This window comes from Cicer arietinum, chromosome 4, assembly GCF_000331145.2.
Source record: "Cicer arietinum cultivar CDC Frontier isolate Library 1 chromosome 4, Cicar.CDCFrontier_v2.0, whole genome shotgun sequence".
Lineage (NCBI taxonomy): Eukaryota > Viridiplantae > Streptophyta > Magnoliopsida > Fabales > Fabaceae > Cicer > Cicer arietinum.
The window spans coordinates 53,340,687-53,367,877 of record NC_021163.2 but is presented as its reverse complement, the minus strand read 5'-3'; the positions used below and the strand labels follow the sequence as shown (position 1 = coordinate 53,367,877).

The window sequence follows — 27,191 nt, the reverse complement described above, 5'->3', positions numbered from 1 at the left end:
CTTGCGTACATTGAATTCGCTTACATTTACTTAAACAAATCATTTTAGTTACTCAAAGAAACTTTTAATTGTTTGATGTCAAACACTTTGTCATGAACCCTATTTAAACAATTATTTAAGAGATTTGCAAAATAGAAAAATCTAGAAATCCTAGTTCTTATATATGTCTTAGTTTAGTGGTATTTCTTGAAAGTTCAAATTTCTACTAATATTAGTGTTGTAGGACAAATATAATTATCATCAATTATTGTATACGTATTTAATGAGTCTAAAGGTTTTCTCTACCTTAAATTAGAGTGAAGTCGAACATTTTAACATTGATAATACTTTAATATACCAATTGTCAATTGGAAAAGAAAAGTAAAAAGAAAGTTTTTGGAGTGCTTATATAATAAACTAATTAATACATATAATGATAATAAACATTTTTTTTTTGCTGCCTAAGTAATCTATGATCTCACCAACAGCTTATTCAAGTGTTTGAGCTTCAAAAAGGTTGATTTGGTTGTGTTGATTCCAATTTAGGATCCATATTGTTGATGTTACTGATGGAGTGTAATTGTTGATCTCTTTGTGAAAATCCTCCACCACTAGTACTACTACTCATGTTTCTCACCATTCCTCCAACACCAAGAAAATCCAAAGTCAATTTATCTGACCCTCCAAAGCACAAATCACCTAGGTTTTGTTGTGACATCTTTTTAGCTTCTTCTACATTGTGAAATTGAGCAATGTTGTTATCATGATTCCCATATATTGAAGAGTTCATCAATCCATGTAGATGTTCATGATGGTGTTGATCATTCTCCATGCTTATTGTTCTTATTATTCCTTGATCTCTTCTACTATGATCATCATTTCCATATGTAGCAAGAGTTTGATTTGACTCAACACCATTTGTTGTTGTTGTTGAACCTATTTGAGCAGCTTTTTGTAGCAATGCAGTTGCTGACATGTGTGGTGATGACAATGACATGTTCTCTTGTTGTTGCATAGATGAATTTGCAAAGATTGAAGAAAAACTTGAACCATGATGATTATGAGTATTGGTGAAGAGTGTTGTTGCTTCTGATTCACTTATGTTGTTGTTGAATTGATCATTCATTGTGTTACTATTGTTATTTGGGAAGAAGCTTAGATTAAAAGGTGAAAGTGATGATGAAGAGTTTGTGTTGTTATTGTTTGGTCCTTGAAGATCATGAGAAAGTTGCATGAGGCCATGCAAATGAAGTTGTTGTTGTTGTTTGTTTGAGAATGGTAGGGTTTGATGAGATTGAAGGTCTTGGAAAGTTTGATTTGGATGATGATGATCATTGATGAAGAAAGGTGATTGTGGTGATTGTTGTTGACCAAATGATGATGAAGATGGATGTGAAATTAAGTGTTCATATTTTGGTGTACAAGTAGGGTTGGGTCCTCCTCCTAGGGTTAAGATGTTGTTTGTGGTTGGTTGTTGGTTTTGGTTTTGGTTTTGATGATGAAGTTGAGAGGTTAATTGGGATAACCCTAAACTCATGTGGTTTGTGGCAAATAGATGATGATGATGAGTTCCTCCTAAAGGGTTCATGTTTGAAGGGTGTCTTGAATTTTCATGTGCTAGGGCATCACAAAAGGCTCTATGTGTGATGAAACTATCACGCCTGCATGCAACAAATATTACTATAACATTGGAAATTAATATCAAAGTTAATCATATATTGTAAACACAAATATTATCATACAAATTGCACTAGAGAAATAATTCTATTTTCTTTTCATAGAATAAGGATAATTTATTGGTCTTCGAAAAAGAAATTGAAAGTAGATTCTTGAGGTAACTTGGTGTAATAGGTTAATCCAAATTTTTATTACCATAACTTATTATATTAAGAAACATGTGTGTCTAATATTTATAGATGTCTCAAAAAATGTGTAAAAATAGACCTTTAATATTTTTTTATAAAAAGGTATTTTATAATATAAAAACAAAGATCAAATATAATATGTTATTAAAATTTCCTAAAAATAATGAGTTTTTAAACTACATTAGACAACCCGTAAAAAATTCCTAACATGCAATCAAAGAAATAATTAAGAATTTAAGAGATTTTGATGATATATTATTTTAATTAAAGTGAAGAACCTATTGTCAATACACAATCACATCCATACCAAAAATTTCAGCACCAAAATAATGATTAAATATATAAAAAGTGAGAGGAAAAAAATAAGGTTAAAATTTGAACATAATTAATGATCTCTACTATAACGGTATTTTTTTTTAAATAAAAATAAAGAGTATGTTAGGGTAATAAATTTCAAAAATAAATTAAGGAAACAAAATAGAAATGAAGTCTTAAATAATGTCGACATATATTGATATAGATTTGATTCTAAGCACTAAACAAAGACAAAAGAGGGCCCATGAGATTATGCCAAAATTTGATACACACCAACAACTCTTTATCAAACTACCATTTTGAGTCTTCTCTTTGATCACTGAAACTGAAGAATTATTTTACACAATTGATGAAAGCCAATTATCAAAACCACAAAATGGGGCCAACCTCAATTAATGCAAAATGTCTCATGGGTTTGTCCATTTCCTACCATACTATATAATTCTTGTGAAAATAATCGTACACTATCAAAACTGTGCTAAATTCTCGGAAAATCTTTGAGAAAACATCAACTATAGATATGCAAAATTAATGCTAGAGAATTTTGCATTGATGTATAAATCACTTGAACAAATAAAAAACAACCCACCATAATTTAACAACATTTTTTGTATGAGATTAATTTCCATTGTAAATATATATATTAATTCATACAACAAACAATTATAAACACCATTAAATCATATATCTAAGTTTAGTAATTTTGAAGGCTGTTGTACCATAAAACATATACACAAAAAATGAAGATAAAAAAGAAAGCTTTCACAAAAATTAGAAGCGAGTATAAAAATCCAATATGAAAGAAAACAAAATGAAGCAACTTCAACTCATGTGAGAACAAACACAGTATCACACTGTGGCCTTTTTAAGTTTTAACAACACGTGAATTGGAATAAGCATAAAAGAGTGTTGTTCCCAATGCACAAAGCTGAACTTGTTTTGGTGGTTTTGTACATTTGAATTCTCATAAAATTAAAATAAATAATTATTATTATTATTTCAATTTTTGAACCCCATTTGTACAGTGTACTCACGTGCGAACAGTATACCACACTGCCATATATATCTTCCACTAAAACCCACGCATAAATTTACACAACAAAAAGCTATTATGGTCTTGCTCATTTTTAACTTTTCTTACCACCATTTTCTTTTGCTACCATGCTATATTAATTAATTAATTTCATTTTCTTTTACTATTCTTTGCATCCATAAGAAACTAATTATAATAGGTTAGGAGGATGGATGTGTGTGTGTTACAATGTTAATACTTCATTAATCAAAATGTTGCTTCATTAAAAGAGCTTTAATTACTTCTAATTACCTCAAAAATTGTTTTATACTAATCATAATTCTTGAATTAGTCAAAAACTAAATAGAGTGTAATTTAAAACTTTGACACTAATATTTTACCAATAATATAATATTAAGAAAAATATAGAGAGTATTTAGAGATACTTCAACCCAATACAAAATGACAGAGTGGCAATAATATAATGGCCCCATACTCCATATTTTGGCACCAAAATAACATTTTAATAAAAACCAAAAATATATAATTTGTATCAACAAATATTAAATTTCTTTCAAGTTTATGATTTATTTATTCATACGATTAAAAGAGTTCAAGTATTTCATTTTGAAAAATGGTGTATCAATTCAGTATAAATTGTTTAAGACAATGTGAGAACTCCTATTTCATTTTTAATCTTTGTACTCTATTTAATAATATATTTTCTTAGGAGAAAAATAAAAAAATAAAAAAATAAAAATAGGACATTTGGATTATTGTTGTTACCTGGAGAAGAGAGTGCCACAGTCACATCTATACTCTCTAGTGCCACAAGTTTTAGAATGAGCTTTCCAATCAGATTGAACAGCATACTTTTTAGAACACTTTTCACATTTCCATTTTTTCTCACCATGTTTTCTATAATAATGTTTCTTAATTCCAGTCAAATCACCAAGTGCTCTTGAAGGATCATGATGAACACATGTTGCCTCTGGACACAAATAAACCTTTCTCTTTGCTTCTTTGTTGTTACTTTTTTGCTTTAACTTCCAAGGCAAGTTGTGTCCTCTTCTGTGTAGTTGCAAATTTTGTTCCCTTTGAAACCCTTTTTGACACACTTCACATACAAATCTATTTGTTGCCATTAGTGTCTTTGGAGATAGTGCTATCACCTCTGCATCTGGATCTGTTTTCATTCCATTCAAATATATATTTTTATAAAAAGTTTTATAACTTTATGATTCTATTGCATGCTTTTTTCATTAACCATTGAAAAGTCAATATTTATGAATTAATTCATTAATTAATATTTTAAATGAAAAGTTGATTTAATAGTAACTCAAAAATTATTTTAAAATAAAAAAATTAATGGTATATTTATAAATATATAAATAGATAGATAAACATGCATAGAGGGAATTGAAGAAGCTTGGTCATTCTAACCACTTTTTAGTAAAAGAAAATTGATAACCCTAAAATAATTATATAATTACAGATTTAGGGTTTACTTCATCAAGTTTGTTTTTTGATAAGAAACCCATAAATATTTCACAAAAGGGTCATTTTATATGTAAATATAAATAATTGAAAGTAATTAAATAATGAAGAGTGCATAGAGATACTTGCATGGTGTTCCAGGTTGATTCCTCCTTTTTTTCTGAGGCAAAACAGTTGATGAAGAAGCAGCTGTGGAAGATTGATTTTGTGTAATCTGACTTTGATGAATTTCTTGTCTGATTTCCAAGAAAGGTGTAGATGAAGAAGAAGCAGCCATATTTTTTTTTTTTTTTGCAAATCTGAAAAATTCTTAAATAAATTTGTTACAATCTATAATATTTGAATTTCTCATAAGCTCAAGGAAAAATTCAATTCCATAAGTTTTGTTGTCTCTTGGAAACTATAAATAAAAAAATTAAAAAAAAAAGAGAAAAACAAAAGGCATATAGGAAAACAAAGAAAGTAATATGACCTTGAAGCTATATATATGTTTGATTTTCCTTGCTTTCTTGTCTCTTTAAAAAATAAAAATTATAGAATAAATTCCCAGAAAACACCAAGAAGAATTTTATTTATCTAAGGAGACAGCAACAATCCTTAGATAAAAAAAAGTGAAGAAAACAATACCACTTTGTAGACCTACTAATACTACAACTCATATTCTTCTCTCTATAGCTATATTGTTTTTTTATGAGTAAAAATTTTTTGCTTCACCTCTCTTTTTATTCTTCAATCATTTGATGTCTTATACATAAATAATACTCTCAAACATATACTTGTCCACCCATACATATACCCATATCTCTTTCTATTTTTCTCTTTTGTCTTTTTGCTTGTTTTTATACATTTGAAAATATTCAAAATAATTTAAGGGGGGGTGAAGTAGCAAAATTATGGAGGGTAATTTATGTCCCTATTATTATGCAGCTCTTGAACAGCACACAGGCTATTGTGTCCTTAGTAGATGATGGTTTGGGGCCACACCGACCTGTAGGCCTTACACTCTCTCTTCTCTTTCTCTCTCTTTCTCTTCTTTCATATCTTATTGCCACCAAGCACACACAACTTGTTTTTTCCCTTATTTTCCCTGCCATCATTTGTCAGTTATTATAATTCAAATATAGTTTTTTTTTATTCTATTTATTTTTAATTAAAATATCAAGTTGGTTCTTTCAACAATTTTGGATATGTCGATTTGGTAATTCAATATAAAATCAACAGTAACCATGTATTATGAAAAAACATGAGAATGACATCTACTTTTTTTATAACCATAATTCATATCTATTTATAAATAGGTCATTGATTAGTGATTATTTTATATTATTTATTAAAAAAATAGAGTTTAGATTTAAAAAGTTATTTATTTTTAATCTCTAATTTGATTTTATAGGCATTTTTAAAACACTAAAAATCCTATAAGGTCTCACGTGAAGATAAAGGTGCAAAAAATTTATTTATAAGCAAATTTATTTGAATGGGTATAGAAGTACTCAAAACTCTTATAGTGTGATAAACTTCAGACACATTGAACGCATGCAAGTTGATTATTCCTCCAATTGAAAAAAATCAAAATGGGTTTAAAAAAATTAAAATAACTTTATATTTGACGTATTGATCTTAAAGGGTATCAATTTTGTTGTTTCAAATAAGGATTTTCAGCCATTGGTGCTACCCTTCATTGCAACTTTTAGATATAAAAAAAATGAAATACATTATGAGTATCTCAAAATAGTTTAAAATTATATTAATTCTGTAGCATTCTTTTTTTTTTTTTTTCAATTCAAATGTATCGAAATAATTAGCATAGATAGAGAATATGCGCTATAGTTTACTTATAAATAATGTTTTTTCTTATTCGTTCTTAAATATAAGTTGAAAACAAAATTCACCACATTAATTAAAAAAAAAAAAAAAAACATGATTTTTAACTTTTTGAATTCAAACTAATATTTCATTATATGAAATGTGTTTTACAATTATTATATGAGAGATGTATTTACATGTTATAAATAATGTTTTCTGAATCAAGCTTTGAATCATATACAAATGTTTAATTAACAAATATATAATTTGGAAAGTATGAACAATTTTTTTTTATGTAGATACACTGCAAGAAAATACTTATTTTGTGGTTAACTTATAAAATATTTTGTGGTTAAAAAAAATTATCACAAATTATTGGCCGAAAAAGTCCTCACAAATACTAAAATTCAAATTGGTTGTTATTTGTGGTTAAAAAAGTCCTCCCAATAGATTTGGTTGTTCGAAAATTTCAGCAGAATTTTGTGGCGGCATATACCCTCACAAAACCACAATGTTGGATCATTGTGAGGGTTTAGACCGCCACAAAATCACACTTTTATAATAGCAAAAGACGCCACAAAGTCATTGTTTGTGACTGCAAATGTCACCACAAAGACAATCGTTTGTGACTGCAAATGTCACCACAAAGGCCCAATGTACCATTGACACTTGTGGTTGTTTTGGCCTCTAGAAATATAGTCATTTCTAACTGTAAAGGCCGCCACAAAGGCTCACATTACCGTTGATACTTCTAGCCGCTTTGGCTGCCACAAAAGCTCATTGTTCTCCTATAAATATCACTTTTCCTCTCATTTTTTTATTTCTACTTTCTCTCTAAATTTTCTATCTACCTTCTCTCTAAATTTTTTCTCCACCTTCTCTCTACAAATATTTTTTTTTCAACTTTTTCCTCTGCCTTCTCTGTTGAATTTCGATAGGTTTTAATTTTATATTTATTTTTTAATGTTATTTTTAATTTAATTTTTATTTTGACAGTGGTGCTATTGTGTTTATTGCAAAGAGTTGTTAGTAGTTTGTAAACTTCAAGTCACACATTACCCGACATCATGTTAGTATGTAATATATTTTAAATATAGATTAGTAATTTATATAATTATTATTGTTATATGGTTATAACATATTTTTAGACTTAACATTTTATTTTAGAAAGTAGATTAATATATTATTTTTAAAATTGAGTATAATATTTTTTTTAAATTTTAATATTAGTAATATTTGTCAACAAAAGTACTAGTAAAATATTAAAATTTTAAAATTTATACTCAAATTAAAATGTAGTTATTTTCATTTCCTCTTGTGTTTCATCAGCAGTTCTTGCGTCACCAACAACAACAATCAATGCCTAAATACTTGCAGCAACAACCGTTATTCCAGCAGCAGCAACAACCACTATTTCAGCAGCAGAAAATACTCTCAATACTTTCAACAATACTCTTAATACTCCCAGCAACAACAGCCGTCGTTACTAAATTTTCAACAAAAACAACAGGATCCTCCAAACTCCGCCTTCCAACAACAACAACCAATGTTTCAACAACAACAATATTTTAATAATTATCGGTATATTCTGTCATTTTCCCAACAGCTTCATCAACCTCAAGCAGATCTATACCGATCAACTATGCCAACAGCAGGCTTGACCAGACCTGATTTAAATCAATCTCAACCAGCTATGGAATTGGAATTGTAGTGTACTTGAAGATGAATTGGAATTTCAAACCATGTTAATAATACTTTTGAGGGACTTTTGTCGTCGGGTAATATTTAATTATGGTGTGTTTAATTTTTGGTTTGTAAGATATAATTTATTAATTTTGGAATGTTTTATTTTGTTTGGTAGTAATAATTTAATTAATATTAAGATTACATTTTAATTTTTATATATAATATTTATTTTGATTTTTATTTTTATTTTTTTTTATTTTCATTTTTTTTTTAGTTTTTAAACTATATTAATATTAATTTCAAATTTTATAAAATTATTTTTTAATAAAGTCACACATTTGTGGCGGTCGAAGTCCTCGCAAACTTTTTTTTTGTCGTTTCATCCTTTGTGGCGGCCTAAACCATCACAAAAGACAGATTTTGTGGCAACATTGACTCTCACAAACGCTTACTTTTTTAAATAATTTTATCATTTGCGGCAGACTTTTTCGTCAATTTTGTGAAAGCTTTAAGTTCTCACAAATGGTAATAAAAAAAACTAATTTTTATAGTTGTTTTAGTGATTGACTTATTTGTGGATTCTTAAGACAACCACAAATGTGTATGTGGATGTCTTCCTTCCTTTGTGAAGGTTTTTAACCGTCACAAAAACTTTATTTTTTTTAATGATGAAATAGTGTGCGAGGTTATAAATTCAAACTTACACAAAATATTCAGATTAACAATATGACATTTCCCAATTGATTTCCCTCTTAAATTGGATGCATGAACAATGTTTTATTATAGTATTATTAGGCTTGAGAATTGTTATATATTTGTTTAGGCTACAGATTTCTCATTATTCTTTAATTAAAGATTTCTATATGAGCCACTAGCTAGGTAACGGCTTGACCCCACGTTGTGATTTTTAAACAATTTAAATCAAGTACAATCTCCTCACATGTTTGTCCAATAATAATTCATTTTCTGGTTAGAGTTCTAATTTTAAAATCATGATGCATAACTAGAGTTATATATTTTACTTAAAAACATATTACACTGGACCAAATGTTGGATTATATAAGAATCAAACTGTGGTGATTTTATTTCCCTTCAAAAATCTAATTAAATAGCCATGTATAAGGGTGTGTGAATGAAGATAAACAAGTACTTTACAAAGTGTAAAAACTTCAATTTTTCCAAATTTCTTTACAAGATTTAGTGAGGAGAAAATTCGGAAATGATTTTCTTTTGTGATCAATTAGATAAAAGGATGAGTTTAGTTATTGATTTAATTATATATATCATCGAATTATACGACTTTATTTTATGATGGCATTTAGTGGGATGTTGGTGGTTCCCAAAGTAGTCTATTAGACAAAAAGACAAGTAAAGAATGTCTTAATTTTATTATTGATTTTGATGCAGGTGGAGAGCATGGATTATTTAGCTTTTATCTTCGTTCTTATTGCTATTTTTAATTACTCGTTGGTGATTTGAATTTAGGAATGCTTAACTGTTACAAGTGGTACTCAATTAAGAAGTCAAACTGTTTTTGAGTAGTTAAATTAATTAGTTGTAACTACTTGTAATTATTTTAGTTAGTTTGTTTGTTACTCTCAAAATGTAAACTAACTGTATATAAGCAAAAGCAAGACTGGCAAAAACAGAGAGAGATTTCAGAGTGATAGAATGCAAATATGCAGTTTTTCCCAAAAACTGTGAAAAATTGACAGCATAAGTGCATATCTTTGTTATTATAAGTTTTAAATTCTGCTTAAAACTCATCATTCTCTGTTTCAGTCAGAAAATGGAAAACGTTCTTGACATTGAGCTGATCAATCTTCATTTTCTGTTTTAATCATGATGCGTTTTTCTGGACAAAATCAAGAACGGTCTTGGTTTAATTACTCATTGATCTCCGTTTTTTACAACAACTGGTATCAAGAGCACGAGAGTATTCGATTCAAAGGAAAGATGGCATCAACAAAGTATGTACTGGAAAAATTTGATGAAAATAATGACTTTGGGTTATAGCGTCTCAAGATGAAAGCATTGTTGGTTCATCAAGGTTTGACAGGAGTACTAGGAGGAGAAAAAGACATGGCATCCACACTACCAGAAAAGGAGAAGAAGGATATCATGGACAAGGCTTATAGTGCTTTAATTTTGAGTCTTAGAGACAAGGTTCTGAGGGAAGTGTCAAAGGAGACCTCGGCAACAGGTATTTGGCTTAAATTAGAATCTTTATACATGACAAAATCATTAGAGAATCGTTTGTACTTAAAACAAAAATTATATACTTTCAAGATGCAACCTATGAGGTCAATCGAAAATCATATGGATGAGTTTAATAAGATTGTGTTAGATCTTGAAAATATTGATGTAAAATTGGATGATGAGGATCAGGCCCTATTATTGATATATTCATTACCAAGCTCTCTTGAAAATCTGTGTGATACACTTCTGTATGGTAGAGATTCTTTGTCATTAGAAGAAGTACAATCTGCACTAATCTCCAAAGAATTGAAGAGGAAGTCAGATAGGAAAGAAGAAAGTAGTGGTGGTGAAGGATTGTTTGTCAAGGCTAAGGCATGGAAGAATAATCAAAAACAGAATAATAAGTTCAAGAATAAAGAAAAAGACAAGTCTAAAATGAGATGTTTCATATGCAAGAAAGAGGGGCACTTCAAGAAAGAATGTCTATATTGGAAAGGAAATAAAGGATCAAATAGTGATTATGGTTATGGAAATGCATTTATAGCTTCTAATGGATATGAAAGCACATAAGTTCTTATGGCAAATTCAACTAAAATCATGGATGATGATTGGGTGCTTGACTCAGGGTGTTCATTTTGCATGACCTCAAATAGAGATTGGTTTCTTGACTACAAATAAACTGATGGAGGCAAGGTGATTATGGTTTCTTGACTACAAATAAACTGATGTTGGAATTGGTTCAATCAAGCTGAAGTTGGAAGATGGAACCATGAAGATTTTTTCAAAGGTTAGACATGTTCCAAAACTGAATAGTGATTTAATTTCTCTAGGAATGTTGGAAGAAGTTGGTTGTTCATACAAAGCAGATAAAGGCACTCTAAAAGTCATAAAAGGATCATTCGTAACCATGAAGGGAACAACGGATCATGGAATCTACCTTCTAAATGGTCAAGCAATCATTGGAATGTCAGCAGTAGCAGTACAAACATCAAGCAAAGCCAGCTTGTGGCATCAAAGACTGGGACATGTAAGTCTAAAAGGGATGCAAGTTCTGGACAAACAAGGCATGTTATGTGGGGACAATATTAGTGATCTTGAATTTTGTGAGCATTGCGTGTATGGAAAGATGCATATGGTCAAGTTATCTACAGGGAAACATTGTTCAAAAGAAATTCTGGAATATGTTCATAGTGATCTATGGGGCCCTGCAAAGGTTGCTTCATATGGAGGTAACAAGTATTTCATTGCATTTCTTAATGATTATAGTAGAAAAATATGGATTTACTTGTTGAAAAGTAAGGATGAAGCATTTAAAACATTTAAAGATTGGAAGTCTATGGTTGAAAATAGGACTGACAAAAGGATTAAAACTCTAATGACAGATAATGGTTTTGAATTATGTAGTGAGGAATTCACTAGTTTTTGCAAAGCTCATGGTGTGAACAGACATAGGACTGTAAGAAGCACACCTCAACAAAATGGACTAGCAGAAAGTATGAATAGAACCTTGATAGAAAGAATGAGATGCGTTATGTCGAATGTAGGGATGCATGCACATTTTGGGGAGAAGTTGTCCATACAACTTGTTATTTGATAAATTTGAGTCTTTCTACTAAAATTGAACTCAAACCCCTCAAGAGATGTGGACAGGGCATGCTGCAAACTACAATCATCTAAAAGTATTTGAATGTTTTGCATACTACCATGTAAATGAACGAAAGTTAGCCCCTCAAGACAAGAAATGGTATTTTGTTAGATATCCAAGTGGTGTGAAAGGTTATAGGATATGGTATCCTGAATGTAGGAAATGTATCATTAACAGGGATGTTAAGTTTCATGAGGTTGAGCTATACAAGTCTGTAAACAATTATGCGAATAAAGTCCTACATAAAATTGAAGATTAGAGGTTTGATCTTGAGGTGGAGAAAAATGGAGAACATTCTTGGAACAACAGCAAACTCAACAAGACAAAACTGAGAGGTTTGATCTTGAGGTGGAGAAAGTTGCAGAAAAACGGAGAACGTTATTGACTTCAGCCACAGAAAAGAAGAAAGATTAACAGAAATCAATAACATTCTTGACTTCATAACCGCAACAAGCACAACAAGCCAAGATTGATGCAAACCCAACAAAACATGTTATGTTCTCGCAACAGGAATCAGATGATTATAACCTTATCAGGGATAGAGAAAGAAGAACAACAAAACTCACTCAAATATATGGCTTGCATACATGATCAGCTATGTATTACATGTTGCTGAAGAGATTATACAAGACGATCCCAGGAACTACAATGAAGTTGTCAGGTCTCAAGACAAAGACAAATGGATTTTAGCTATGACTGAGGAGATGAAATCATTGGATAAGAACAACACTTTGGAACTCATACCCAAGCCAACCAACTCCAGAATTGTAGGCATCAGGAGTTGAACCACTCAGGTTCAAAGTGTAACACCCCGGCCATTACCGTTACCGGCGGTGCCACCTCACGACCTTCTCGCCCCCCTCTTTCCGCCCATTGGAAATCTGACGAGTTTTTGCCTTCCGTGGGGCTCAATTGGTAGTGGGATCTGTGTGGAGGCGGTACTTATCCCCTAGGTACCGGGCTCGAATCCCACAGAAGGCAAAAACTCGTCAGATTTCCAATGGGGGCGGAAAGAGGGGGGCGAGAAGGTCGTGAGGTAGCATCGACGGTAACGGTAATGGCCGGGGTGTTACACAAAGCAAGGCTAGTAGCAAAGGGGTTCACTCAAAGGGAAGGTGTAGACTACATCGAAATATTTTCTCTTATAGTCAAGCATGCGTCTATAAGGATAATTCTAGTCATAGTAGCACACTTTGACATCGAATTGGAGCAAATGGATGTCAAAACAACATTTCTCCATGGTGATCTGAATGAAACAATCTTAATGCAACAACCAGATGGCTTTACGACTCAAGGAAATGAGGATTGGTCTGCTTGCTAAAGAGATCGCTCTATGGGATAAAGCAATCACCAAGGAATGATATTTGAGATTCGAGTCATTTATGCTCACTCAAAGGTATGCTAGAATCAATTTTGATAGTTGTGTGTAGTATAAACAAGTATCATCAGCCACATGCGTTTACTTGCTTCTATATGCTGATGACATGCTAATAGCATCTAAAAGTATGAAAGAAATAGAAAAATTAAAGTGTCAGCTAAAGAAAGAATTTGAGATGAAGGACTTGGGGACAACCAAGAGGATCTTAGGAATGAAAATCATCAGAATCATATAGCAAGGAAAATTGATAATTTTCCAAGAGAGCTAGCTACATTGGAAAGGTTCTAAATAGAATCAATATGTGTGAATCAAAGGCAGTAAGCTCTCCACTAGCAGCTCCTTTCAAGCTTTCTTCAGCCATGTCACCAAACACAAATCTGGAAGCATAAAACATGAAGAATATACCATATGCAAGTGCCATAGGGGAGTATCATGTATGTTATGGTCTGCTCAAGGCCAGACATTACTCATGTTGTAAGTGTCACGAGAAGGTTTACGGGAAACCCGGGGATGAGTCATTGGCAAGCTGTCAAATGGATTCTAAGGTACCTAAAGGGAACTCAAAGCATGTGTTTGAAATACAACAAAAGTTCAGAAACATCAAAACCAGTCCAAGGATTTGTAGACTCTGATTTTGTTGGACATTTAGATAGAAGAAGATCTCTTATAGGATATGTGTCCACAATGTTTAACAACACAATCAGTTGAAAAGCTAATCTTCAACACATAATGGCATCATCAACAACAGAAGCAGAATATGTTGCTCTTATTGAAGTTGTGAAAGAAGAAATTTGGCTGAGAGGATTGATCACTGAACTTGGTGTTAAACAAGAGTCGGTGTGCATAAATTGTGAAAGAACCAAACATATAGACACCAGGTTACATTTTATCAGGGATGTCATTGAAAGGGGTGAGATAAATGTGAGAAAGGTGCACATAAGTGACAATCCAGCAGACATGTTTACAAAACTTGTCACACTTAGCAAGTTCAGGCACTGTTTGAATTTGCTTAATATCAATCCCAAAAACTGAGACCAAGGACTAAGAGGATCTGATTTGAAGAATCACAAGCTGAAGTTTATCACTTGGTACCAATGTGGAGAATTGTTAAAAGTTGTACTCAATTAAGAAGTCAAACTGTTTTTTGGGTAGTTAATTTAGTTAGTTGTATCTACTTGTAACTGCGTTAGTTAGTTAGTTAGTTAGTTAGTTTGTTACTCCAAAACTGTAAACTAATTGTATATAAGCAAAAGCAATGCTAGCAAAAACATAGGGAGATTTCATAGAGATAGAGTGCAAAGTTGTAGTTTTTCCCAAAAATTGTGAAAAACTGGTAGCATAAGTGAATATCTTTGTAATCGTTTTCATCTCATTATAAGTGATAATTCAAGTTGAATCTAGCCCCCAGACGTAGGAGTTAATCTTTGAATTGGGCTAACAAGTGTGTGTGTTCATTTTAGCATTACAAGTTTTAAATTCTACTTAAAATTGATCATTCTTCGTTTCAGTCAGAAAACGAAGAACGTTCTTGATATTGGGTTGATCAATCTTTGTTTTCTGTTTCAATCATTATGCATTTTTCTGGGCAAAACCAAGAACTGTCTTGGTTTAATTACCCATTGATCTCCGTTTTTCACAACATTCACATTTGAAAGATGGGTAGTAATAATCGAAAATTGTGATCATTGTCAATGAGCATAGTATCCATAGGAATATGAGAAGATGATTGTGTAAATAATCGCTTCTATTAATATTTTATTTAAATCATAACTAATCATAAATTAGGAATTTTTATCAAATAAAAGGGTTTTATGTAAAAGATTAGGAATTTTTATCAAATAAAAGGGTTTTATGTAAAAGAATTTTTCTTAACCCCTTTTATTCGATTGAGTTTTTGATGAATAAACTTCATTGTATTAATAAAAAATTTGAGAGTATGATAGCATAGAAGAGAGGATATATGAATCCTAATTATTATTATTTTTTGGAAGAAAAAATGATATTCATTCATTAATTGATAGAAATTACAATGATCAAGAATATTGTAATTCAATGTCGTTAAATCTAAAAATGATGAATCTACAAACAAACTCACAGCATTTAGGTTATTAATATTCAACAACAAAACATCTACAAATGTGATAATGCCTACAAAATAATAAAATTGAGGTGTTCGGAATACTCATGCATCTAGATATATAACTTTGATAGCGTCAAAATTATTGATTGAGTTTGTACTTGATTGAAGCTGGTCTATCAAATTGTACCAAAGAACACTGCAACAACACGAAAAACCAAAGCGTTGCACTTAGACGACGAACAAACTTAGCGTGGCACAAAGACGACGAATAGGGGTGTGCAAAAATATGATTAATTGAACCATATTGATAAATTGGATTGCATTGTACAACAAAAAACCAATTTAAATAATTCATGAATTGGACCACATATTTAAAACAATTTAGTTAATCAAACTTTATTCAAAAACTAGTTTAACAATTTAAAAAAAAATAACCTTAATTTAGATTTTTTTTCTTATAAAATTTTATAAACTTATTTTTCTCGAAAAAAAAATTAAATCATTTTTTTCTTCAAAATTTTTTAAGAAAAATCGAAAATATTTTTTTTCTGAAAAATTTTCAATTTTTTTTTTGAAATAAAAATCGAAACTTTTTTCTTGAATTATTTTATATCTACTTTTCTTTAAAAAAATCAAAAAAAAATTGCCAAAAGAACTTCGAAATTCTTTTTTCAAAAACTTTTTTATCAAGAAACTTTTTACATTTATTTTTCTCGAAAAAATACTGATAGTTTTTTTATGAAAAGAATTTTAAAATTCTTTTCTGAATAACTTTTTTAAAATTAATTTTAACTAAAAATTTGTTTAAAATATTAAAGTAGTTTATATTTATAAACTAGTTTTAAACCGGTTCAGAACTGCACTGAACTTGATTTAAAAATATTTTTCAATAACTGAACCAAACCATTAATATGGTCCAATGCAGTTTAGTTTTTGCACCATAAACACGTTTAACAATGAAACCACGAAAAAAAAACTATAAATAAAATTATGGATAGTTTTTTGTCCAAAATAATCCATTTATATAATTTTTTATGTTTTTTTATTTATATATATATATATAAATAAATAAATAAACATAAAAAATTATTCAAATGGATTATTTTGGAACAAAAACTATCCATAAATTCCCTTTTCGTTGGTGAAAACCAGAGAAGACGATCAAAAAGGAAGAGATGAGAATAGCTGGAGGCCGCTAGTCGGTTGTTTCCAATATGAATCCTAGTTTAACTTTTGTTATTGTTAAACTGTATTCTTGCTTTTTTTTTTTTTGTTACAAAAGTTATTCAATTTACTTACTTTAGTAATTAGTACGATACACTTTGTTGCACACAAAAATTATTTTTCACTATGATTTGGTTTTCCACTTTAATTCATAATTAGTGTTCAAAATTTGATGAGGATATTTTGAGTTCATTCAAAAAAAAAAAGCATAGAGTTTTTCTCTTCTTTATTTCTTCTCAAAACCTCTTATATCTAACATTATATCAAGTATCTATTTCCCACATCTTTTGTGTAACCCTCTTTGGTGTTTCCTGATTTTATTGTGACTAACATAAATGACTAATGGTATGGTTGATTATGGCAATTAGTGGAAATAGGAATAAGAAAAGGAAACGATAGAGAAAACACATGCAGACATGTGAGTTGCTTGTTGTAAGTAACACAAGTGAGTGATTTGACATTAGAAGGACACATGAAGTTGTGGTCCCTCTTATGTGTGGTACCTTTTCGGTGGAACCTCAATTTTGAAACATGGTGTGGGCGAAAGTACCCAAACAAACCACAATCGTTTATAAAATGGAAAACGATACATCGTAATTAATATTCGCATGTATACGTACCAAAAAGGTAAATGGTATTCGTATTTTTTTTATACTATCATTCGGAGGAGTATATCACTAACCTCAATTTTCAAATAATATAGATAAAAAAAATTATATTTTTTTCATTTGTCAATTTAGACTTCATTTATTATATAATTTTATCATCTAATGTTTCTTTCAATAGAATATATGAATGAAATTATTGAAAGAAGCACATAGATACTCGTAAGTGTTTTATAATTTTATTTTTTAATTACAGCAACAGTAGTTTACATATTTTGGACCAAAATTACTATTAATGTTTTCTTTTATTTAACCAAATTTGCGTTCAGCATGTAAGTCACGAGGTCCTTTGCAGAAGTCACAGATCTCAAGTGGGGTACAAGAAAGAACCGTGAAATTAACTCTCACAAGTGATCAGTAATAATATTTCTATTAAAATAAAAGTTAGAGTAATAATTAAAGAAAGCTTTGCTATTTTTCTTTTATTATGTAGAGAAAACTTACTAGGAAATTATTAATCTAGTTTGACAAAGGTTATTTTGTAAAAACAAAAATTCAGAAATGACTATTCTAGACAGTATTTTATTTTAAAATATATAAATAAAATTATTTAGTCTTTGTAAATATTTTTTTCCTTTAAATCCTAATAAAAAAATATTTGGTCTCAATCAATATATATTTTTTATTTGGTCTTTGGATTTTACTCATATACACCGACAGTTATATTTTGTAGTGTCAATTAATCACAGTCGTCTGTAATTGATTTGAATATCTCTTGTACACCTTTTAATAATATTTTTGTTTAACAAAAGAAAAAACTATTGACAAATTAATAGAAATATTTTATTTTTAATTTGATTATATCTAAAATCATAAACATAATTGGTTGTAAAATTATACTCTTAGTCCTTGGTATTTTGTTTTTAAAATCATTGTCAAAATTATTTATATTAAAATTAGTACATGTAATATGTAATATGTAGTATATTGAATTTTAATCCCTCTAAACAAAACCTAAAATGATATTTACATGGGCCAAAAATAAAAAGATGTATATTTATAAGGATTAAAATTAAAATTAAAATATTAAGGATCAAAATTAAAAAATATATATTTGTAGGAATTAAAAACAAATAAAAAAGGCATGAACTGAAAATGAAAAGTGATGTATTTGCACGTCTAATTGTATAGTTAATTCATAGACTTATTTGTATTTAATTCAAAATATTATGTTGTAAATTCTTAAAATTTATTTATATTTATGGTTTTCTAAATATATATATATATATAGATAGAATGGATATTCGTTGACTTTAAGAGTAATTTTGTTTCGTTGTGAGTTATTTCATTTTATGACTTAATATAAATGGTATATGTTACTAATTCAATCTTCAAATAAAAAAAAAAATAGTGAGTAGATCAATTTCACAAATTTTTATAAAATTTTAAAATTATTTCATATTTCATTAATTAATTTCAAATAAATATATAATAAATTTTTAAAAAATATAAATAAACATATATATATAAATTACATAATTATGTATTTTGAATTTATATAAAAGTTTATATATTTAAATATTAATATATCATATCAATAATCAAAAGTAAATTAATAAAATTCATCATTTATATTAAACTATTAAAAAGTATAACTTATTTCATACTCCTATAACCAATTTATCATCGGAAATATTAAGGTCATGCCATCAAAGACACTCTCACATATGAAGCCACGTCAACTTTTTTTTTTAATTCATTTACCTATAACCAGTTCTATTGGTGAAAAGACAACAACACTTTTTTTTTTTAAATTTAATACTGCTTTTCTTCTCCACAGCTCCTATGTTGTTGAGAATTCATTTATAGATATTCATTTCAAAAATTTTAAGGTTTCTGTTTTTATTTTAAAATGGGTATCGTGCAATATCAAATTTTTATAGTTGCAAACTTATTTAATGTGTTTGTCTATTTAGGTTTTTGCATTTACGGAAAAGGCAAATATTGTGCTGAGAACGAAAATGAAATTGATATTTAAGCAATTTAACAATTATGTGGAAATGGTGTTTGTTGTATGTTTAGCATCTTGTGTATATTCTACTTTGATATTGCTATGTTTTAGGCATTGGATAATGGTGACTTTGATGAACAATACAACTAATTTTGACGATGATAGTGAGTGGAGAAAAAGAACAAAAATACAAGTCTATTGGTTACACCAAGAACTTCTTTTAATTGAAGAATAAGGTGCAATGAAAAGTGTTTTTGATGAGTGTGTAGAAACAGTTGTTGGTGAGAGTGGAGAAGATAAACAGTTCAGTTCAAATTAAAAAAAATAAAAGAAAAAGTTTTAAATCTTTTAATGTGACTTCACGTGTGAGAGTATAGTTAAAAGAATGTATTTGAGAATATGACCTTAGCATCCCTTTATATTTATATTATATTTATATATATATATATATATATGTTAAATTTTAAATTTTAGTTTTCTTTCTTTTTGAAAAATTAATTATTATTTAGTTTTGTTATGTGTAATATTTATTAATAGTGTAAATAATTTTTATATGATCTATATTTCTAAAATTAAATTAATCTTCAAATTACGGGTGGGGAGGGGCAAATGATTATGATTTTTAGAATATTTTAACATTATAGCTCCAGGTAAATTTCTTTTATATACTCTTTCTATTTAAAATTCTCTATTTTATTTTACATTAAAATTTATATGTCAAAATATATTATTTTCTTTGATTTTTAAGAAGATGTAAGTGAGGGATGCAATTAGATTTTCTTTTTTAATAGACGTCCCATCGCGAAGATGCAACCACCTATTGCCTTTTATTTTATTCTTTATAATAAAGGATTAATTGTTAATTTAATAAATAAGAATAATAAAATAATTTAAAAAATAAATTACATTAATAAAGTCAAACAAATTATATTTAATGGAAAAAATACATCACGATTGAATAGATGTGTCAAAACAAATAACTTGATATATTATTTTAACAATTCTCTCATATTTTCCCTCTTATTTTACAGTCTATTCCAGATAAATAAGAGATAGTTATTAAAATATTTTAAATCGTTATTTATTTTTACATATCTACTCAACCATATTAAATTTAATGTAGTTTTTGTTCTTTCATTAGATGTAATGTGTTTGATTTTATTAATATAATTTAGTTTTTTTAATTATTTTTATTATTTTTTATTTATTAAATTAACAGTTAATTATTTGTTATAAATAAATAAATAAATAAATAAGAAAATAAAAAGCAATAAATGGTCCTATTGGAGAAAAAATATATATCTTTCAGTGGTCGCATCTCTACAACCCAAAAGTAAAAAAAAAATAGGACATTTTAATATATAAATTTTAATGTAGAGTGTAATGGAGAGTTTTGAATCAAAAGATGATACAAAAATAGAATATCTCTATTTCTCCATCTAAATATTTAAGGAATTTTTTTTTTGTTGCAAAAGAAAAATTTGTTGATACATAGCACAAGAGATGACTCAATAGGACCTATACAGATTAAAAACTACAAAATATAACACATTAATTTAACTCATTCTTAGTCAATATGAGTTAACCATTCACATTTACATTTCAAGAACTTCCTCTAATTGTAAATTGTTAGTCTCAAATTGACAAAAAAGAAAAAAATTAACTAAATGAAAAATATATGAGCTCTAACTCGCAAACTTTATTCCTTAAGATTTTAAATAGATGGGGACTAAGTATTTTGATGGTCCAGATCTTTAGCCTATTATTTCCACCCATAGCTATGATCTCAACATTCATGCATGAATATTTAATAGAAACAACCAACAAAATGCGACAACTCATCTCCATATTATCAAGAAGATTTTTAATATAAGAATATTTACATGAATCCACCACCAACTTTATTGAACTTCAATATTTGTTTGAAGTGATCATCTAATTGAACCACTGGCTCTAAACTGGTCACCTTGAACCATTTGTTTTGATATCATTATTGAACAAACAAGTACATGCATGCCAAAGATTAATAAACATCATAAAGATAAAATTAAAACAGGAACATTTACGTGGTTTGAAATCTTTTTACTACGCCCAGAAACTATATCAATAAATATATTCTTTACCGTATATAAGATTATACAAGCATTTGTAATTTATCTCAATATGTTATTACCTAAGAATACGTTCTCACTTAATAAATTGTAAGGAATGATACACTCATAATTTATATATCAAATAATCACTTGTAACCTCTTTCTCTCTAAGACATGTATAAAAATATAAAGTGGTCGCTCAAGGCTGAGGATGTTCAATTCTTTACAATTCCTTATTTATATGAGAAAAAAGTGGCTTTCAAAAAACAAGGCTGAGAATGTTTCAACTCTTAATTCCATGTAGCTTCATTTTATGGTAGTAGAGTCCTCCTTCAAGAATCAATATATATATATAGTATTCTATCTCTTTGAATGTATCTGTTAATTTCCACCACATATTTATGTAAAAATATGCGTAACTGGTATAATAATCGTTAAGAAAAAATTAGGAGATATTTTTAATTGTGTTATGTTTTACCCCAAAAATTGAAGAAACTTAAGCATCTACAAATTATATATAATTAATATTTTTATTTTATAGTTGTTGTATGATATTTTTTCATTTGGCACTATCAAATGATTATCTTTTAGTATGTGACTAAAAAATTATTTATAATTTTATCTTGCATACTATTGTATATTTAATTCTTTACAAATAAAATTATTCAGTGAATATTGTGGTCAACACTTGATTCTCAATAGGAGCAAAAATATTAAAAAGTAAATAAAAATGATTTATTTTTTATAACAAAATAAATAAGTAGTAGGGACAGTTGCCCCCAATTTGAATGTAGAGATATTCCCTAACGACTTGTATATATTTTGAAACTTGAATTGATTTTCATCAAAACAAAACCTCCTTCAACTTTAAATATTAGCAAAAAAATACATATATTTTATCCGTATTTGAACTACATATGTGTACTTTTTAATTAATTTTATAATTTAAATGAATTCTATTTATTTTAATTAATTTTTTATAATTTAAAAAAAAAATGAGTAAATATGTTTTTGACCTTGAGCTGTTACTTTGACTGTGCCGAAGTACTCTTGTGACAGAAACAACAAAAAGCCGTTTTTTACGTTAAAGGATCTTTTCACGGAGGTAAACTTGCTACCTTTCTGATAGAGAATCAACTTTGTTGAGAGAAAGAGGAAGCTACTCAACTCAAAGCCAAATTAGAAAAAGAGAGAGAAAATCGATGATGATTTTCGTGAGTAGCATTATCAAGTTGACGTAAACTGAAATCTTGTTGTACGTAAAAACTTTAGCAAGAATGACATAACAAGTAACAGTTTTTGGCTTCCTTCCTCTTTCTTTCGTAACTTGTCTCATTACAACTCTTTGTTTCGACACAACTCTTGTTTTATGAGGAAACACTCGCGCAAATTGAATTTGTCTACATATATCAACGTGGGGTTTCGTTTCCATTGCTTGGACTCATTCCCAAATTCAGCTATAGACAAGTTATACAAATTAAAAACAGCATATTGGATGCCAAGACACAAAAACTAGAGAATTTCTTTGTTTGTCACTGTCCATCACAAACAAAAGTTAATATAAAAGTGCATTATTGATGTAAGTTATATACACTAGCTTATTTATTTAAATTTTATTAAATGTTAAATCAAATGCATGTGGTAAAATGCGGTCAAAAGTTACCAGCATCTGGGTAACCCTTATTAAAAGCTCACTTGTAAGATCCGGAAGAAAAAAAAAATGAGTGGAAGTGCTGCCCCATTCCAAAATTATAGCAATACCATACACGATTCTTTACGATAGGAAGATTGCCTTTATTAAAGAGGTATGCTGAAAGGGAAAATATCAAGGCTGAGTATAAAATTTCTTGTTCAAAATAGTTATTGTGAGTGAAATAACTTTTTTCTTTGAAATAAAGGTGATAACCAAGTGTCGTGAATACTTGCATAACTATTTTTAGATGGCATGCTTTGTTTCACAAATGCGTATGTTAAAACTGATATTATTAAGTTGAATATTTTTACACAAATTCAAATCTGAAATTTGGCAGTTGCGTGTGTTTTATGCTTATCATTCTTCCGCCTACAACATTTTGATATGTTGAGTTTACATTTCTTGTAATGCAGATGACCCGAGAAAATTAAGAAATATGTTTGTGTTTTCATTAGAACAAGTAGAACCAACACAACAGACTAATAAAAAGTTGGGACTTGAATGTTTAAATATTCAATACACTACAATTAACAATGAACAAAGTTTGCGGCTTAAAAACTTTGTTCAAGAGTAATGCCAAACCAATTTGCTAACTTCTACCGTGATTCTTTATACTAATTCTCCTATCGATTATCTACCTATAGAGATCATTCATGTCATCAATACATGAACAAAGACTAATGTACATCAATTTGGCAATCTAACTGAGTTCTAGGGCGGCAAGATTTCTTTTGCAGCAATTGCAAGGGTGGCCAATTTGTTGCAATTCTAAATGGATATTTAAGATCAGTAATAAAGGAAAGAAATGCAAACCTAGAGAGAAAATGTAGTAGAAGGCGGATGATGAATGATAAATCAAACTAAACGTTTTCTTTGGCTCAATATTTTAACTCAACAAAATTGCAGACAATATCTCTCCCATAGTCTTCTCAGGCATGTTTCCTTCGCTGACCTCTTCCATCGACTCAAGAACAGCGGCATCTAATCCTAGCTTTCTCTTAGCAATCTCATACACATTTTCATCAACTGTTCCCTTTGTCACCAGCCTGTAATGGAATACATCATTATTAAACAATCAGCCAGAACAGTCAAAAAGAACCAATACTAAGGCGTCGTGGTTTAGTACTTTTGTTGAATGTTAATGGAAATGAAGGGAGTGAATCGACAAATACCTATATATGGTTACAGGCTTGGTTTGACCAATTCGATGACAGCGATCTTCTGCTTGTCTATCAATTTGTGGATTAAAATCCATGTCATGAATCACAACTGTATCAGCTCCAGTTAAATTTAAACCTTGTCCACCGGCTCTCGTGGAAAGCAAGCATGCAAATATTGAAGTATCATTATTGAACGTGTCGACTATAGTTTGCCTCTCTGCTACCTGTGTGCTGTGGCAATCAAATAGCAAAGAGTAAGAAAGCAGCATGTAGTGAAAAATACTTGAAATGGTGCACATTTCAGTCATGCTACTAAGTAAAAATCGATAATGAAGATTTGATTTTGAAAATCATGCTAGACACTATAGCATAAAATAGTTGAAACTATTTGAAAAGGTAAAGAAAAGCAGACAAAAAAACCATACATCGCGCCATAAACTATACATCATTTGATTGTGAAGAAAGTTTTAATGTCATAAACAGTATTACCTTCCATCAAGCCGTTTGTAGGTCAACCCAATGACATCCAAAGCCCACTCTAATATATCAAGCATTGATGTCCATTGACTAAAGATCAAGACACGATGACCATTCTTCTTAAGCGATGGAAGAAGTTCTGCTAAAGCCTACATTATCCAGAGTAGCTCAATCTCAGCATACCATGCAAATAATCATTCCAAAAACAGTAGTCAATTACAAGAACTAGAGTTACAAAAATCTTACCCGACATTTTGCAGAAAGCATAACATACTTATTTGAAAGGATCCCCTTTTTATCATTGATACCGTAATGAAGTAAGAGCTGCAAATCAAATAAAAAAGTTGCAGCTTCAATTTTAAGCCAACAATAAGCAGAAACAACAACTATCAACAAGCTAAATTAATGATAATGCTTGTACCTATTAAACAGACCTACATGTTTGCAAGTATAATGATAAGAATGCAACTAGGCATGAGTAACAGAAAAGGTAACATGACAAAAAATATCGACGAAGGAATTGTTCAATACTGATGAGATGGTTACTAGCAAATCTAAATCGACTACATAGTAAACAGTAGCAAGAAATCAATAGTATAAAACACTTAGGGTATGTTTGGGAGTTGAGTTGTGGAATTTTAGAGAAAAGGAGAAGAGAAAATAACAAGGGTTTGAATATTATTGATAATAGCTTAATGCTGACTTGATTACAAAAGACTCAATAATAATCTTTATTTATAGAGAAACATATAATCAATCCTAAATCGGGAATAAATCATAATAATAATGAGAGATATTCTAAAATATCTCTATGATTATAAATTGATCCTAATAAATAATTTAAGATACTCTAATATAATATAAAAGACATTATAAGATATTTTCTAATATTCTAACACTCCCCCTCGAGCTTACAAGAAAACAATGTTTTGCTCTGCAAAATAATAAAAAGAATGGAAAAGAAATTCAGGGATGCAGGTGAAGTCGGAGAGAATTGCTATAAATATAGCCTAGCTAGATAGCCTGAATGATCATCAACATGAGAGAAATCCATGACAAGCAATTGAACAAAGCAAAGTCCGTCCTTCTAAAAAACTACATTTGGAAGTTTCAAACCAATAATATCAGAGACTCAAAATATTTAAACTTGAATTTGCTTCAAGGAAAGAGAGAGACATGCTTCAAGGAGAGAAAGGCAAGGCCAATACATCTGAGCCAAAGATAGGGCTAGTGTATCTAGGACAAATTGTCAAACTGTATGCATGTGGCTCGAAAGAAAAAACATAAAACAGATCTGGAACCAGGAAGAAAAACTCAATCTAGACGACTGAAACATTATGCCGGAAGGCAGACATACGCGCCTGAGCTCGAGGCTGTTGGTGGCGGCGCGTGGGATGAACACGGCGGATCTTGGAGGCACATGAGCTGCGTGGAGCAACTTTTGACCTAAAAGAAATCTAAGTTGTGTAGATTGGGAGATTCCGCACACAATGAAAGTGGTTGTGTCAGAAAACTTTTCCAGTAGTGATGGCAGACAAAAGTAGCAGACAAGGCAGCAGCGACGACAGGCAGCAGACGGCGGCGGCAGATCTACTCGCATGAAAGATTAGCAGCACATGAGAGCGCGTGTGACGGCTTTTGGCGACGCGCTTTCAGGCATAACTTGATCTGGAAATGACTGATATTCGCAGGAAAATTTGCCGAAAATAGTGGCAGCGGCGGCAGTAGCGAATTGAATCAAAAACGAGTGACACGTGTCGAAATATTGGAAAAGAGAAACTATGATTATAGTCCCTAACTGTTGGAAACTCGGCAGCAGAACAACGGCAAAATTGTTCAAGGAGGATCGAAATAAGTTCTAGATACCATGTTGAAGTTGTGGGATTTTAGAGAAAAGGAGAAGAGAAAATAATAAGGGTTTGAATATTATTGATAATAGTTTAATGTTGACTTGATTACAAAAGACTCAATAATAATCTCTATTTATAGAGAAACATAGACTCAATCCTAAATCAAGAATAAATCATAATAATAATGAGAGATATTTTAAGATATCTCTATGATTATAAATTGATCCTAATAAATAATTTAAGATACTCTAACATAATATAAATGATATTATAAGATATTTTCTAATATTCTAACAGGTAACATGACAAAAAATATCGACGAAGGAATTGTTCAATACTGATGAGATGGTTACTAGCAAATCTAAATCGACTACATAGTAAACAATAGCAAGAAATCAATAGTATAAAACACTTATGATATGTTTGGAAGTTGAGTTTTGAAGGGTTTTGAAGAGGAAGGTTTTGAAGAACCAAGCCTACATCTTAACATATATTTGATGTTTTTAAAAATTTGAAAGAATGACATGATCAATGATCATATAATATTCCAATTACTCTTTTACTCATTTTAGAAACATCTCATAATTTGTTTAATCTAGAAATGAAAAATAAATCT

The 27,191-nt window shown here is 29.6% G+C and overlaps 2 protein-coding genes across 4 annotated transcripts in view; both read right to left on the bottom strand.

The window, feature by feature from the left end:
• Positions 1–291: 291 nt before the first annotated feature.
• LOC101496648 (protein indeterminate-domain 4, chloroplastic-like) lies at positions 292–5,415 on the bottom strand. Of its 3 annotated transcripts, XM_004498148.4 has the most exons (4): positions 5,141–5,415; positions 4,798–4,967; positions 3,958–4,357; positions 292–1,640 (listed from the first exon to the last, which is right to left on the bottom strand). In XM_004498148.4, the coding sequence occupies exons 2-4, from the start codon at positions 4,943–4,945 to the stop codon at positions 488–490; spliced, it is 1,701 nt and encodes a 566-aa protein (XP_004498205.1). In that variant the 5' UTR covers positions 4,946–4,967; positions 5,141–5,415; the 3' UTR covers positions 292–487. The 3 variants fall into 3 exon arrangements, with proteins under 3 accessions (XP_004498205.1, XP_004498204.1, XP_004498206.1); XM_004498147.4 differs by lacking the exon at positions 5,141–5,415 and having other exon boundaries at positions 4,798–5,120; XM_004498149.4 differs by lacking the exon at positions 5,141–5,415 and having other exon boundaries at positions 4,794–4,927.
• An 18,153-nt stretch (positions 5,416–23,568) lies between these two features.
• LOC101497407 (protein CHROMATIN REMODELING 19) overlaps positions 23,569–27,191 on the bottom strand; it is an 11,621-nt gene continuing 7,998 nt past the window's right edge. The window contains exons 9-12 of the mRNA XM_004498150.4: positions 24,972–25,049; positions 24,738–24,874; positions 24,261–24,479; positions 23,569–24,134 (exon numbers count right to left, since the gene is read on the bottom strand). Of these exons, the coding sequence (XP_004498207.1) occupies positions 23,975–24,134; positions 24,261–24,479; positions 24,738–24,874; positions 24,972–25,049 (594 nt within the window). The 3' untranslated portion in view covers positions 23,569–23,974. The remainder of the gene's footprint in view (positions 24,135–24,260; positions 24,480–24,737; positions 24,875–24,971; positions 25,050–27,191) is intronic.